The sequence below is a fragment of the Coregonus lavaretus genome (assembly GCF_964263955.1).
Source record: "Coregonus lavaretus genome assembly, chromosome: 15".
NCBI lineage: Eukaryota > Metazoa > Chordata > Actinopteri > Salmoniformes > Salmonidae > Coregonus > Coregonus lavaretus.
Window position 1 is genome coordinate 29,467,369 of NC_140002.1, and position 16,788 is coordinate 29,484,156.

A 16,788-nucleotide genomic window follows, 5' to 3' on the forward strand; every position below is an offset into this window, starting at 1 on the left:
CCTTGCTGATGGAAGGAGGTTTTCACTCAAAATCTCACGATACATGGCCCCATTCATTCTTTCCTTTACACGGATCAGTCGTCCTGGTCCCTTTGCAGAAAAACAGCCCCAAAGCATGATGTTTCCACCCCCATGCTTCACAGTAGGTATGGTGTTCTTTGGATGCAACTCAGCATTCTTTGTCCTCCAAACACGACGAGTTGAGTTTTTACCAAAAAGTTATATTTTGGTTTCATCTGACCATATGACATTCTCCCAATCCTCTTCTGGATCATCCAAATGCACTCTAGCAAACTTCCGACGGGCCTGGACATGTACTGGCTTAAGCAGGGGGACACGTCTGGCACTGCAGGATTTGAGTCCCTGGCGGCGTAGTGTGTTACTGATGGTAGGCTTTGTTACTTTGGTCCCAGCTCTCTGCAGGTCATTCACTAGGTCCCCCCGTGTGGTTCTGGGATTTTGCTCACCGTTCTTGTGATAATTTTGACCCCACGGGGTGAGATCTTGCGTGGAGCCCCAGATCGAGGGAGATTATCAGTGGTCTTGTATGTCTTCCATTTCCTAATAATAGCTCCCACAGTTGATTTCTTCAAACCAAGCTGCTTACCTATTGCAGATTCAGTCTTCCCAGCCTGGTGCAGGTCTACAGTTTTGTTTCTGGTGTCCTTTGACAGCTCTTTGGTCTTGGCCATAGTGGAGTTTGGAGTGTGACTGTTTGAGGTTGTGGACAGGTGTCTTTTATACTGATAAGTTCAAACAGGTGCCATTAATACAGGTAACGAGTGGAGGACAGAGGAGCCTCTTAAAGAAGAAGTTACAGGTCTGTGAGAGCCAGAAATCTTGCTTGTTTGTAGGTGACCAAATACATATTTTCCACCATAATTTGCAAATAAATTCATTAAAAATCCTACAATGTGATTTTCTGGATTTTTTTTTCTCAATTTGTCTGTCATAGTTGACATGTACCTATGCCTCTCTCATATTTTTAAGTGGGAGAACTTGCACAATTGGTGGCTGACTAAATACTTTTTTTCCCCCACTGTATGACCATCTTAAAACAATTCCATATGTCAGCTTAGAACCCCCAGAGGCTTAGGGTGTTTCTCAATATTCATACTACCGTGCTCCACGCTCTCATGCTCCGAGTGCGTTCTCCGACCACGTTCTCTTGAGTATGTTCTTGTGAGGACGAGAGTGTGGAGAACGCATAAAACAATACATTTGAGAAGCACTCGCACTCCCTCTACTGTATTACCTCACGCTTCACCTCCCCATTCACTGAACCTTCTTCCACCAGAACAATGACAACAGACGAAACAAGATATACACAAAGCAAACGTTTTACTTCATAATTATCAACTTGATATTTGAATCGTAATAATCTAGCTAGCCAGCTAGTTAAACAGGTAAAAATGACCTAAAACTAATGTTATGCAAGGTAGATGTACATTTTTCATGGGTAGCTACCAATTTTTCATGGGTAGCCAGCCAGCCAGTTGGCCCTATTGACTTGCTATGGTCTTACCCATTCACTGAACCGTCTTCCAGCCAGGACAACAATGGCAATAGAGACAAAAGAAGATATACACAAAGCAACCGTTTTACTTCATAACTATCAGCTAGCTATATGTGAATCATAATAATATAACTAACCAGATAGTTTAACAGGCAAAAATGACCTAAAACCAATATCATGCAAGATAGATGTCAATTATTTGCGGGTAGCTAGCTAACAATTCTTCGTGGCTATCTAACAGTACTAGTAGCTAGCCAGTATACGGTACGTAGGCAGGTAAACATGCCAAAATTAACACAGCATGTATTTATTAACATATCAAGATAAAATATTGTAGTCAGGCAATATATGAGATGTGAAAAGGCAACATTTCATTCCTAAGTCAGAGTGTATTTTCTCTTCAGCTCAAATAATGCCCGCCATTGATTAAGACATTTTGCGTCATTTTTTTACATGGTTGCATCATATTTCTTTGCATACTTCAAAATATGTACAAACTGAGTACACATTCGAGAAGTGCCCTCCGTGCTCCGTTTCGCATACTTTGATTTGGACTCCTACTCCGACCCTCCCGTGCTCCAATTTGTGTGCTTGGAGCACTGTAGTATGCATTTTGAGAAACACCCTAAGACTTCTAGAGGTTTTTAAATGAAAAGAAGCCTAGTTAATTTATGAAGTGGAAAAAGTAGCACTTAGGGAAAACACCACTGCAGTGTGTACCTGTACAGAACCCCCCCGCAACATATTGATCACTGACTCATGTGGAACTCACCCTCCACGAGAGATGACCAGTTTGACTTTGACCTTGTAGGAGACCAGGATTCCAAGGACCTCCTTGTTAGTTATATCCTTAACACTGAAACAAACACACACAAGAGAATGAGAGGGTGGTGAAAAAGGTTCTCAGTAAGGGATGGGTTCTTGCATCTTCCAGGGTGCTGCGTTCGAAAATAAATCATAATAATGCATTTATGAGCTCAACCTCTCCCTTAGCATGTGTAAACTCACATGCTGGCCAAGTTACAGTATGTGTGGTGTGTGAAATATCACAGTGCTGAGGCCAAGCTAGAGAGAGTGTAATTATTATCTAACATGGTTTTGGATGTGAGTCATCGTACATGGTGCTGGAGGCCAGGTTGGTGTCCTCATGTTTGAGCTTTCCGTCCAGGGCCAGGCCTCTCTTCTCGCGGTTCTTGTCTAGCGTGGGTGTGAGGGTGTACACCTTACAGAACGTAGAGCTAGACGACACCTGGTCACTGAGGAGAGGAACACACACACTTATCAGCACACCTGGGCCATAACTGGAATATCAATAGATCTGGACAATAAGGTATGGGAAAACACCTGATCACAAGCTAGAGGTTATTAAGAGATGTCTTGGAAGCCTGAAAAATGATACAAATGGCATGAACAGGAAAGGATGGGGGAGGGAGAGCAAGGCCCAGCCGGAACTGTACAGGATATTATTAGAACCAAGGGTCCCTTGTACCAAATCAAACTTCAGCACTAATATAAAATAACAGGGCTACTCCTAGAAAGTATTCATACAGTACATGGATCATACACGATTGAAAAGAGAAATATGTATGATTTATTCATATTGCCTTACACTTCTTAGATAAATATAAAGTCTACAGTGAATTTGTTTGATCAGCAGCCATACAGTGAGGGAAAAAAGTATTTGATCCCCTGCTGATTTTGTACGTTTGCCCACTTACAAAGAAATTATCAGTCTATAATTTCAATGGTAGGTTTATTTGAACAGTGAGAGAGAATAACAACACAAAAATCCAGAAAAACGCATGTCGAACATTTTATAAATTGACTTGCATTTTAATGAGGGAAATAAGTATTTGACCCCCTCTCAATCAGAAAGATTTCTGGCTCCCAGGTGTCTTTTATATAGGTAATGATCTGAGATTAGGAGCACACTCTTAAAGGGAGTGCTCCTAATCTCAGTTTGTTACCTGTATAAAAGACACCTGTCCACAGAAGCAATCAATCAATCAGATTCCAAACTCTCCACCATGGCCAAGACCAAAGAGCTCTCCAAGGATGTCAGGGACAAGATTGTAGACCTACACAAGGCTAGAATGGGCTACAAGACCATCGCCAAGCAGCTTGGTGAGAAGGTGACAACAGTTGGTGCGATTATTCGCAAATGGAAGAAACACAAAATAACTGTCAATCTTCCTCGGCCTGGGGCTCCATGCAAAATCTCACATCGTGGAGTTGCAATGATCATGAGAATGGTGAGGAATCAGCGCAGAACTACACAGGAGGATCTTGTCAATGATCTCAAGGCAGCTGGGACCATAGTCACCAAGAAAACTATTGGTAACACACTACGCCGTGAAGGACTGAAATCCTGCAGCGCCCGCAAGGTCCCACTGCTCAAGAAAGCACATATACATGCCTGTCTGAAGTTTGCCAATGAACATCTGAATGATTCAGAGGAGAACTGGGTGAAAGTGATGTGGTCAGATGAGACCAAAATGGAGCTCTTTGGCATCAACTCAACTCGCCGTGTTTGGAGGAGGAGGAATGCTGCCTATGACCCCAAGAACACCATCCCCACCATCAAACATGGAGGTGGAATCATTATGCTTTGTGGGACAGGACAACTTCACCGCATCAAAGGGACGATGGATGGGACCATGTACCGTCAAATCTTGGGTGACAACCTCCTTCCCTCAGCCAGGGCATTGAAAATGGGTCGTGGATGGGTATTCCAGCATGACAATGCCCCAAAACACACGGCCAAGGCAACAAAGGAGTGGCTCAAGAAGAAGCACATTAAGGTCCTGGAGTGGCCTAGCCAGTCTCCAGACCTTAATCCCATAGAAAATCTGTGGAGGGAGCTGAAGGTTCGAGTTGCCAAATGTCAGGCCCGAAACCTTAATGACTTGGAGAATATCTGCAAAGAGGAGTGGGACAAAACCCTCCTGAGATGTGTGCAAACCTGGTGGCCAACTACAAGAAATGTCTGACCTCTGTGATTGCCAACAATGGTTTTGCCACCAAGTACTAAGTCATGTTTTGCAGATGGGTCAAATACTTATTTCCCTCATTAAAATGCAAATCAATTTATAACATTTTTGAAATGCGTTTTTCTGGATTTGTTTGTTGTAATTCTGTCTCTCACTGTTCAAATAAACCTACCATTAAAGTTATAGACTGATCATTTCTTTGTCAGTGGGCAAACGTACAAAATCAGCAGGGGATCAAATACTTTTTTCCCTCACTGTACTTGCTGGATGAGGCTGTGGGAAGAGGATGTCAGATAAGAGATGTGTGATTCATTTAAACCACAGCTAACTTAGCTACAAACATAATGATACACATGCAGAAAGAAAAATAGTAAAATACTAAACTAAGGTTAACAGAAAGCACAAGAGGAAATGGATGAAACCAAGAGAAGAGAACAACATTTGACAAATGGGTTGTCGTTCTGGCTTCAGGAATGGAGGTTCAAATCCACTCTCTTCCCTCCTGTTGCTACACTCCAGTTGGGCTTTGCGGATGGATGCCACAGAGCGGGCAGACACAGTCAAACTAGAGCTGAGAACAATTTAAGATCTGCTACGCAGCCCCTGAGACAGTCTGAGAGAAGCAGAAAGCCCAGACCCACAGAAACATACACACAGGCATCAGCTTTACACAGCGTCATTCCAGCTAAAAGCAAACTAAATCCCCAGGTGCTGCCTGCCACAATGTATGACTGGCTATACTGCAGTAGTTCAGAACCGCCAGGAGATGGGGGATGTTCTCTGGGTAACTGAGACAGCGCTTCACCACTCGTGTTCATTTTTTAGACATACACAAAATGACAGGGTGTTTCTCTGCCATCTAAAGTAGCCTCAAATGTCTATGGACAGGTTACCAATGCTTTGGGTACTTGTTGTTCCTCATTTGCCCACAGTGTGTCCATGTTTTGTCCTCTACCTGTAGCATAGAAGGAACTGTGTTTAGAATGACAAACTCAAAAAAAAATTGTTCCTTGCCAGACCAGGGCAAATGTTGTTTCAACATTTGTTCATCCTAAAATACTGATATACAATGGCAGAATAGCGCCAGAAATCAAACATGGTATTACTCAACTTTTAATGTCACCAACATAGCCTATATACCATGAAGTCATGAAGTCAGGTGCTGCAGCTAGGGCTGTGGTGGTCATGAAATTGTCAGCAGGTTATTGTCATGCAAAAGACTGCCAGTCTCACAGTAATTGACCTTTAGTTAACATAAACATGTTTAGCATCTTGACCATTAGTGAACATAAACATGTTTAGCATCTCCAGGCTCCACTCATACAACTAACATACAAGCCTCTGATGCATGCCTTTGGAACATCTACATAAAAAAAAGTATAATAAATCAATTGAATATACACCATCACAATACATTAATTAATTATTTATTTTAGGCGGGTCTAAAAAAAAACATTATATGAATTTTTTTTATTTCAGAAGAACAGAATATGAGTTGGCCTACTGTATGTTATCTGGCTATGCCATAGGCTGTAGGCTTGTTCATTTAGCAGACAAGATATGATTATAAGTCCTGTGACATTATTATATATATATTATATGATAGTAAGAAGAATATAATTGAACTTAGCTGAATAAAATAGAATGGATATTTTTCCCATTACGGAGCGAGAGTGCGCGCATATGAAGTGGCTACCAGAGCATATGAGCGGAGTGGAGCGGGAGCGAGCGTGGAGCGTGAGCGGACGGATTTTGAACAGAGCGCAGAGCGGCATTTTTAAAAGGACGGAGCGTCGCCCTATGTCCCGCTCCAATTTCGCTCGCTCACACCACGAGTCTGAAGCATGCTCAAGCCTGACCCAGAATCCATCTGTTTAATTTAATTTGTGTCGTCCATTAATTTGTATTTTATAGAGCGAGAGGAGCAGCAGCAGCAACAAGAGAAAAGGGTTGAGGAATTCAAAAGTTTATTCACTGCACGCAAAGGCCCAACCATAACAAGGGAGAGAAAAAGAGAGCTGGATGTAGCATTTTTTGAAATGATTTTCATGGACTATGAACCGCTGAGTAAAGGAGAACGCGAAGGGATGCAACACTTCGCCAGCGCAGCTCAACCGGGCTACACTCCCCCAAGAAACTATGATAAATCAGTACTTTACTTTGTCAAATTTACATCTGAGATGCCCCATTCACATGCTTCAGCTGGCGATCAAAAACGCCGTTAACAAGCACGACAACATTAATAGGCTGTTAGTGAAAGTCGGGCACCTGGTGAAAAGTGTACGCAAGAGCACAGAGGAAACCGACCAATTAGGTGTCCGCCCCACAAATGCCTGCGCCATTCGATGGAGCAGCCAGCTGCGGATGATTCAGTCGTTTATCCGGTTGTTCCAAAAAGACCCGTTATGGTAAAACAAACTCAAGTCTAATGTTGCTAACATCACCCTGAATCAAGTACAGCAGCTGACGCACCTTGTCAGTGTGCTGACACCACTAGCAGATCTCACAGACAAAATGCAGAAGGAGCTGGGGAACCTGGGGATGATCCTCCCTGCTGTCACAGAAATCAAATCCCTGCTCACCGATTACACTCACACTGCACTTCCAATGGGCATCGCTGCTTTTGCAGAAACATTGGCAAACAACGTGTCAATTCGCTATGGAATATACTATACTGATTAACATCTCATTTTAGCGTCAGTGTTAGATCCCCGTTTCAAGACAGAATGGATAATCCGAGATGAGTCTGTATGCAACAAATTCGGGGAGATAAAGTAAGGCTGTGGTTTAAGCTAAAAGTGAAATACATGCAGATTTTGTTCCTTTTTTGGAGTGAGCGGGGGGCAATTCCGCTGAAAATTTTTATTGATTTTTTTTTAAATATATTTTTCTGTAGTTGCTAAAGTTGGTCAGGGTATCTAGGAACTTTTAATTAGTAATTCATGACTTCCTGTTTCCCTGGGGTATAAATATGACGTGACACAGAGGCCTAATTCTCTTACCCATTTGTCAACATGGCAAAGACAAGAGAACACACCATTCAAGTAAGGCAGATTTGTGTCGACCTTCATAAGTCAGGCAATGGCTACAAGAAAATAGCCACTCGCCTTAACTTGCCCGTATCTACAGTCAGAGGAATCATTAAGAAGTTTAAAACAACTGGAACAGTGACAAACAAGGCTGGAAGAGGTCCCAAGTTTATCTTGCCACAACGCACAGTGAGGAGGATGGTAAGAGAAGTAAAAAAAAGTCCTAAGCTCACTGTCACAGAATTGCATCAAAGAGTGGCATCTTGGGGTCACAAAGTCTCCAAAACAACCATCAGACGCTCTCTACATGCCAACAAGCTGTTTGGGAGGCATGCAAGGAAAAAGCCTTTTCTCACTAACACTCACAAACGTAAACGTCTGGAGTTTGCTAAGCGGCACTGGGACTTCAACTGGGATCGTGTGCTTTGGTCAGATGAGACTAAGATTGAGCTTTTTGGCAACAAACACTAAGTGGGTCTGGCGTAAAACAAAAGATGAGTATGCCGAAAAGCACCTCATGCCCACCGTGAAGTATGGTGGAGGATCTGTGATGCTGTGGGCCTGTTTCTCTTCCAAAGGCCCTGGGAACCTTGTTAGGGTGCATGGCATTATGAACGCTTTGAACTACCAGGACATTTTAAATAAAAACCTGATGGCCTCTGCCAGAAAGCTGAAGATGGGTCGTCATTGGGTCTTTCAGCAGGATAATGATCCAAAACATGTGGCAAAATCTACACAAAAATGGTTCAGCAGTCACAAACTCAAGGTCCTCCCATGGCCATCTCAGTCCCCAGACCTCAACCCAATCGAAAACCTGTGGTGCGAGCTAAAGAGGAGAGTGCATAAGAGAGGACCCAGGACACTGGATGATCTAGAAAGATTGTGCAAAGAAGAATGGTCAAAGATCCCTCTCTCTGTGTTCTCCAATCTTGTGAAATGTTATAGGAGGAGATTAAGTGCTGTCTTGTTGACAAAAGGGGGTTGTACAAAGTATTAACATCAGGGGTGCCAATAATTGTGGGACACATGATTTCAAGTTAATTTTTTTCTAAATGTGTGATTTTTTTTTTTATACCAAAGTAACGTACTTAAATAAAAGGTTGGATTTTTCTCTTTTTTTGCATTTGGGTTCTATGTTGTTTAAAAAAAATGAGAATTTTTGGAAGTCCTCGACCACATCTTAAACAGGGGTGCCAATAATTGTGGAGGGCACTGTATGTTGAGCGTAAAAGTGATCATTTGAAACAGGTCCTACGCGCTAGATTTAGAGTTATTTGGCAACTTTAGTTGTGAATGATATTAACTTTAGAATGACTTAGAAATCAAAAGAAATGGGCTGCATGATGCGACTATAGGCTATTGATGATTTGAGAAAGTCGCAACAAAAAAATGCTTGCGCTTTGCTCCTTGCCTCAGGCTGCACAAGCTGTTCTCTCGTCAAGTGATCATTTTTCCACCAATCTCAATTTTAACTTGTCTTTACTAATATGTAAAATTAGTTTCGATTTATAATGGCCCATTATCAAATGAGCAAGTAAAAAAGACATGTCATCCATATGCACTGGAATAGCGAATGGAGGCCACTTTGCTGCGGGTACGTTTTTCACTCATGTTGGGTAGGCTACTCCGGTAATTTCGCAGCGCCACAGGTGATATTCAGTCCAAACTCTGTATGCCATGGGCTCTCCAACCCTGTTCCTGCAGATACCCAATGCTTAATTTGGGAAACCAAGTGAAATCTGTTCGGGAACACCGATAGTAACATGTTTTCACAACGAAACATATTTAATTAAACTGTTAACAGCACCCCTCTCTCTGCGCGCTGGAGAAAGGAATGAATGAGAGGAGGAGATGGGCGGCGCACAATTGGTCCAGCGTCGTCCAAGGTAGGGGAGGGTTTGGCCGGCAGGGATGTAGGTTCGTTTCCCACAGGGGGCCAGTATGAAAAAATAAATACAAAAATAAACGCTATTCAAAATCTAAAACAAATTCACTATAATTTTAGGCTAAATCTGAATTTGTTTAATTTAGCCTAGACCAATTATGTACCAAAGATATGTTTTTCTGCCATGCAATTGGCTATTTAATGGCACAATCATTATTTTAATTCAGGGTTTTTTGGGGGGCTTGGGCTCATATATAGGCTTATGCATAAACTCTAATATGCATATGGTGCTTTGAATTTATCATCACCTTAGAAATCTCTGTCCATTTTGTTGTGTTAGGCTTTGAAACAACATCCACAGCGACCATGTTTTCCACTCAGTTTCAACCTATTGTTTAACTTCTTTCTTCAAATTGATCAATCACAGTGAGGTACGTTTTAAAAAAATATACTGTTTTGATAAGTATTTGATGTGATTTTCGATTGCATTTGCATTGATGTCAGAGTGGTTAGAGCAGTGGTTTCCAACCTTTTTTGGTTACTGTACCACCAATTTAATTTTGCTCTGCCCGGAGTACCCCCTCATGTGGATTTTACCAGTAAGACCTATGGTCTCATGAGTCTTCCAGTACCCCCTGTGGATAGGCCAAGTACCCCCAGGGGTCCTAGTACCCCTGGTTGGGAACCACTGGGTTAGAGGGACAATAGACAATAAAACACTTTAGCGAGCATGCCTTCCTAATTGACCTGGCCCAGGTATCCTGGATGGATATAGATCTCATTCCGTCAGTAGAGGATGCCTGGTTGTTCCTTAAAAGTAATTTCCTCTCAATCTTAAATAAACATGCCCCATTCAAAAAATACAGAACTAAGAACCGATATAGCCCCTGGTTCTCCTCAGACTTGACTGCCCTTGACCAGCACAAAAACATCCTGTGGCGTACAGCATTAGCATCAAATAGCCCCCGCGATATGCAACTTTTCAGGGAAGTTAGGAACCAATATACACAAGCAGTCAGGAAAGCAAAGGCTAACTTTTTCAAACAGAAATTTGCATCCTGTAGCACTAACTCCAAAAAGTTTTGGGACACTGTAAAGTCCATGGAGAATAAGAGCACTTCCTCCCAGCTGCCCACTGCACTGAGGCTAGGAAACACTATCACCACCGATAAATCTACAATAATCTAGAATTTCAACAAGCATTTTGCTACAGCTGGCCATGCTTTCCATCTGGCTACCACTAACCCGGCCACCAACTCTGCACCCTCTGCTGCAACTTGCCCATGCCCCCCCCGCTTCTCCTTCACACAAATTCAGACAGCTGATGTTTTGAAAGCGCTGCAAAATCTGGACCCCTACAAATCAGCTGGGCTAGACAATCTGGACCCTTTCTTTCTAAAACTAGCCGCCGAAATTGTCGCAACCCCTATTACTAGTCTGTTCAACCTCTCTTTCATAACGTTTGAGATCCCCAGAGATTGGAAAGCTGCCGCGGTCATCCCCCTCTTCAAAGGGGGTGACACTCTAGATCCAAACTGCTACAGACCTATATCCATCCTGCCCTGCCTTTCGAAAGTATTTGAAAGCCAAGTTAACAAACAGATCACCGACCATTTCGAATACCACCGTACCTTCTCCGCTATGCAATCCGGTTTCCGAGCTGGTCACGGGTGCACTTCAGCCACGCTCAAGGTCATAAACGATATTATAACCGCGATTGATAATAGACAGTACTGTGCAGCCGTCTTCATCGACCTGGCCAAGGCTTTCGACTCTGTCAACCACCGCATTCTTATTGGCAGACTAAATAGCCTTGGTTTCTCAAATGACTGCCTCGCCTGGTTCACCAACTACTTCTCAGATAGAGTTCAGTGTGTCAAATCGGAGGGCCTGTTGTCTGGACCTATGGCAGTCTCTATGGGGGTGCCACAGGGTTCAATTCTTGGGCCGACACTTTTCTCCGTGTATATCAATGATGTCGCTCTTGCTGCTGGTGACTCTCAGATCCACCTCTACGCAGACGACACCATTTTGTATACATCTGGCCCTTCATTGGACACTGTGTTAACAAACCTCCAAACGAGCTTCAATGCCATACAACAATCCTTCAGTAGCCTCCAACTGCTCTTAAACACTAGTAAAACTAAATGCATGCTTTTCAATCGAACGCTGCTGGCACCCGCCCACCCGACTAGAATCACCACTCTCGACGGGTCTGACCTAGAGTATGTGGACAACTACAAATACCTAGGTGTCTGGTTAGACTGTAAACTCAACTTCCAGACTCACATAAAGAATCTCCAATCCAAAGTTAAATCTAGAATCGGCTTCCTATTTCGCAACAAAGCCTCCTTCACTCATGCTGCCAAACATGCCCTCGTAAAACTGACTATCCTACCGATCCTTGACTTCGGCGATGTCATTTACAAAATAGCCTCCAACACTCTACTCAGCAAATTGGATGTAGTCTATCACAGTGCCATCCGTTTTGTCTCCAAAGCCCCATACACTACCCACCACTGTGACCTGTATGCTCTTGTTGGCTGGTCCTCACTACATGTTCGTCGTCAAACCCACTGGCTCCAGGCCATCTATAAATCACTGCTAGGCAAATCCCCGCCTTATCTTAGCTCATTGGTCACCATAGCAGCACCCACCCGTAGTCTGCGCTCCAGCAGGTATATCTCACTGGTCATTCCCAAAGCCAACACCTCCTTTGGCCGCCATTCCTTCCAGTTCTCTGCTGCCAATGACTGGAACGAATTGAAAAATCTCTGAAGCTGGAGACTCTTATCTCCCTCAATAACTTTAAGCATCAGTTGTCAGAGCACCTTACCGATCACTGCACCTGTACACAGCCCATCTGAAATTAGCCCACCCAACTACCTCATCCCTATATTGTTATTTATTTTGCTCTTTTGCACCCCAGTATCTCTATTTGCACATAATCTCTTGCACATCTAGCATTCCAGTGTTAATACTATTGTAATTATTCTGCACTATAGCCTATTTATTGCCTTACCTCCATAACTTGCTACATTTGCACACACTGTATATATATTTTCTGTTGTATTTTTGACTTTATGTTTTTTTACCCCATATGTAACTCTGATGATCGTTAGCGAGTTGGGTAGGCTACTACTATTGCATGTCCAGTGTGCATAAGAGGAGATTACCTTGACTCAACGTAGAATTCTACTGTGGTCATGACTCATGACTGCCAGTGTGGCGGTAATACGGTCAACAGCCCTAGGTGTGATGTATAAAAGAGGAAACAGGCAAAGGGGAAATAAAGGAAGTCTCGAGGTTTTGCTCGCCTGAGGTAGAGTATCTTATGATAAGCTGTAGACCGCACTATTTACCAAGAGAGTTTTCATCTATATTTTTCATAGCTGTCTATTTACCACCACAAACCAATGCTGACATTAAGATTGCACTGAATGAGCTGTATAAGGCCATAAGTCAACAGGAAAACGCTCATCCAGATGCAGCGCTCCTAGTGGCCGGGGACTTTAATGCAGGGAAACTTAAATCCGTTCTACCTAATTTCTACCAGCATGTTAAATGTGCAACCAGAGGAAAAAAAACTCTAGACCACCTTTACGTCTCACACAGAGACGCATACAAAGCTCTCCCTCGCCCTCCATTTGGCAAATCTGACCATAACTCTATCCTCCTGATTCCTGCTTATAAGCAAAAACTAAAGCAGGAAGCACCAGTGACTCGGTTAATAAAAAAGTGGTCAGATGACGCAGATGCTAAGCTACAGGACTGTTTTGCTAGCACAGACTGGAACATGTTCCGGGATTCTTCAGATAGCATTGAGGAGTACACCACATCAGTCACTGGCTTCATCAATAAGTGCATTGATGATGTCGTCCCCACAGTGACCGTACGTACATACCCCAACCAGAAGCCATGGATTACAGGAAACATCCGCAGTGAGCTAAAGGGTAGAGCTGCCGCTTTCAAGGAGCGGGACTCTAACCCGGACGCTTATAAGAAATCCCGCTATGCCCTCCGACGAACCATCAAACAGGCAAAGAGTCAATACAGGACTAAGATTGAATCGTACTACACTGGCTCTGACGCTCGTCGGATGTGGCAGGGCTTGAAAACTATTACAGACTACAAAGGGAAGCACAGCCGCGAGCTGCCCAGTGACAAGACTTCCAGACGAGCTAAACCACTTCTATGCTCGCTTCGAGGCAAGCAACACTGAAGCATGCATGAGAGCACCAGCTGTTCCGGATGACTATGTGATCACGCTCTCCGTAGCCGATGTGAGTAAGACTTTTAAGCAGGTCAACATTCACAAGGCCGCAGGGCCAGACGGATTACCAGGACGTGTACTCCGAGCATGTGCTGACCAACTGGCAAGTGTCTTCACTGACATTTTCAACATGTCCCTGACTGAGTCTGTAATACCAACATGTTTCAAGCAGACCACCATAGTCCCCGTGCCCAAGGACTCTAAGATAACCTGCCTAAATGACTACCGACCCGTAGCACTGACGTCTGTAGCCATGAAGTGCTTTGAAAGGCTGGTCATTGCTCACATCAACAGCATTATCCCAGAAACCCTAGACCCACTCCAATTTGCATACCGCCCCAACAGATCCACAGATGATGCAATCTCTATTGCACTCCACACTGCCCTTTCCCACCTGGACAAGAGGAACACCTACGTGAGAATGCTATTCATTGACTACAGCTCAGCATTCAACACCATAGTGCCCTCAAAGCTCATCACTAAGCTAAGGATCCTGGGACTAAACACCTCCCTCTGCAACTGGATCCTGGACTTCCTGACGGGCCGCCCCCAGGTGGTAAGGGTAGGTAACAACACATCTGCCACACTGATCCTCAACACGGGGGCCCCTCAGGGGTGCGTGCTCAGTCCCCTCCTGTACTCCCTGTTCACCCATGACTGCATGGCCAGGCACGACTCCAACACCATCATTAAGTTTGCCGACGACACAACAGTGGTAGGCCTGATCACCGACAAGACATCCTATAGGGAGGAGGTCAGAGACCTGGCCGTGTGGTGCCAGGATAACAACCTCTCCCTCAACGTGACCAAGACAAAGGAGATGATTGTGGACTACAGGGAAAAAAAGAGGACTGAGCACGCCCCCATTCTCATCGACGGGGCTGTAGTGGAACAGGTTGAGAGCTTCAAGTTCCTTGGTGTCCACATCACCAACGAACTATCATGGTCCAAACACACCAAGACAGTCGTGAAGAGGGCACGACAAAGCCTATTCCCCCTCAGGAGACTGAAAAGATTTGGCATGGGTCCTCAGATCCTCAAAAAATTCTATAGCTGCACCATCGAGAGCATCCTGACTGGTTGCATCACCGCCTGGTATGGCAACTGCTTGGCCTCCGACCGCAAGGCACTACAGAGGGTAGTGCGTACGGCCTAGTACATCACTGGGGCCAAGCTTCCTGCCATCCAGGACCTCTATACCAGGCGGTGTCAGAGGAAGGCCCTCAAAATTGTCAAAGACTCCAGCCACCCTAGTCATAGACTGTTCTCTCTGATACCGCACGGCAAGCGGTACCGGAGTGCCAAGTCTAGGTCCAAAAGACTTCTCAACAGCTTCTACCCCCAAGCCATAAGACTCCTGAACAGCTAATCATGGCTACCTGGACTATTTGCACTGCCCCCCCACCCCATCCTTTTACGCTGCTGCTACTCTGTTAATTATTTATGCATAGTCACTTTAACTCTACCCACATGTACATATTACTTACACTACCTCAACTAGCTGGTGCCCTCGCACATTGACTCTGCACCGGTACCCCCCTGTATATATAGCCTCCCTACTGTTATTTTATTTTACTTCTGCTCTTTTTTTCTCAACACTTTTTTTGTTGTTGTTTTATTTTTACTTTTTTGTTAAAAATAAATGCACTGTTGGTTAAGGGCTGTAAGTAAGCATTTCACTGTAATGTCTGCACCTGTTGTATTCGGCGCATGTGGCCAATAAAATTTGATTTGATTTGAACTGAGGAGGGATATAGGTATAAGAGTCAGGTAAAATACTCACTCTGCCTCCACCTGAGCCACTGGACACTTGTACTGAGCCGTACTGAACAGACAGATATCAGCATACTGTCGCACTGGAGAGAGAGGGAAATAAAAAGTTAACCACACACATACAAAAGAAAACAGAGGGGAGAAGAATGAAGAGCCTAGAGTCATAAAAAACCATAATTGATAAAACTTTGATTAAAGACAGGTACCTGAGATTTTGACTCTTTTGACAGTCTTGGTGGAGTTGTTGGTGACGTGAACATTCACGCTGATGGGTTCTCCATGGTAGTAGAGCTCTTTATCCAGAGAGGCTTCCAGGTGTAGTGAGCGGTCCGACATGAGGAAGCTCCGTGTGGTCTCCACCATGGGCTGAGGCCCAGGCTTCTCTGGGGCATACTGCACCTTACGGATCACTAGCCGCACAGAGTTCCTACACAACACACACGTTATACTTTACAGATCACCAACTTTGCTGACTAACTAAAAACACACAGAGAAATGCACAGACATGCATATCACATGCTTTCAAGGATTACATACCCTAAAAAAGCTGCTGCAGAAGACACACAACAGAGTGAAATGGCTTTCGTACCGTTTGTGAATCTTCTCCTCTATTGATTTGGCACAGAACGCTCTGATCTCAAAGTCTACCCCACATGCCTAAAGAGAGAAAGGTGGAAGAAAGGAGAGGAGGAGAGACAGGGACATAAATTATAAAATGGGCATTATTAGTTTCATGTGGGTGTGTATTGTTGACTCTACAGGTATGGAAATTGCTACGTTTAGATATCCGTCATATAATGTGTAAGTTTGCATGAAGTGATGCTGAACCTTCCCCGTGTCTTCTGGTCCTGGCTGTAAGGTGACTGAGCACGGCAGGTTCTGGGGAATCTGAGAGACAGACACAAATTTGCCATATTGTATTGTATTATTTTACAGACTCAAAGTATATGTATGTTCATGTGTGTGTCTTCTTGACTCACAGAGAAGTAGAAGGGGTGTGCCTGCTGGCCCAGTTTCTTCAGTAGTCTCTCCTGCAGGCGGCTGTTGGCTTTGTGTTCCCCTGCGATTGGAGGGAAGGCCTGGAAGGTGGAGATGTACAGATCCTTCCGGAAGGACAGGCCCAGCACGTCCAGGTCCTCACGGCCATAGCGGAATGCACACGTCAGAGTCACAAACACTGGGTAGGAGGAGGGGTTTGAACATCAGAAGAGGTTGATATAAAATGGCAAAAAATAGAGGAGACAAAACAGTGTAGAGAATGAGGAAGACCTTTCCTGTCTTTCAGGTACTCAGGGTCCACTAGGATCACACCATCTGTGAGA

General features: G+C 44.1%; 1 protein-coding gene across 2 annotated transcripts in view; it reads right to left on the reverse strand.

Annotated features, from left to right (window-relative positions):
• The window catches only part of LOC311142519 (arrestin red cell-like), a 31,444-nt gene that overhangs the window by 11,761 nt on the left and 2,895 nt on the right, over positions 1–16,788 (reverse strand). The window contains exons 4-11 of one of the 2 annotated variants that reach the window (XM_084178179.1): positions 16,736–16,780; positions 16,447–16,643; positions 16,295–16,354; positions 16,056–16,123; positions 15,673–15,893; positions 15,477–15,549; positions 2,635–2,772; positions 2,289–2,372 (exon numbers count right to left, since the gene is read on the reverse strand). In XM_084178179.1, the coding sequence (XP_084034305.1) occupies positions 2,289–2,372; positions 2,635–2,772; positions 15,477–15,549; positions 15,673–15,893; positions 16,056–16,123; positions 16,295–16,354; positions 16,447–16,643; positions 16,736–16,780 (886 nt within the window). The other variant, XM_084178180.1, reaches the window with a different exon arrangement.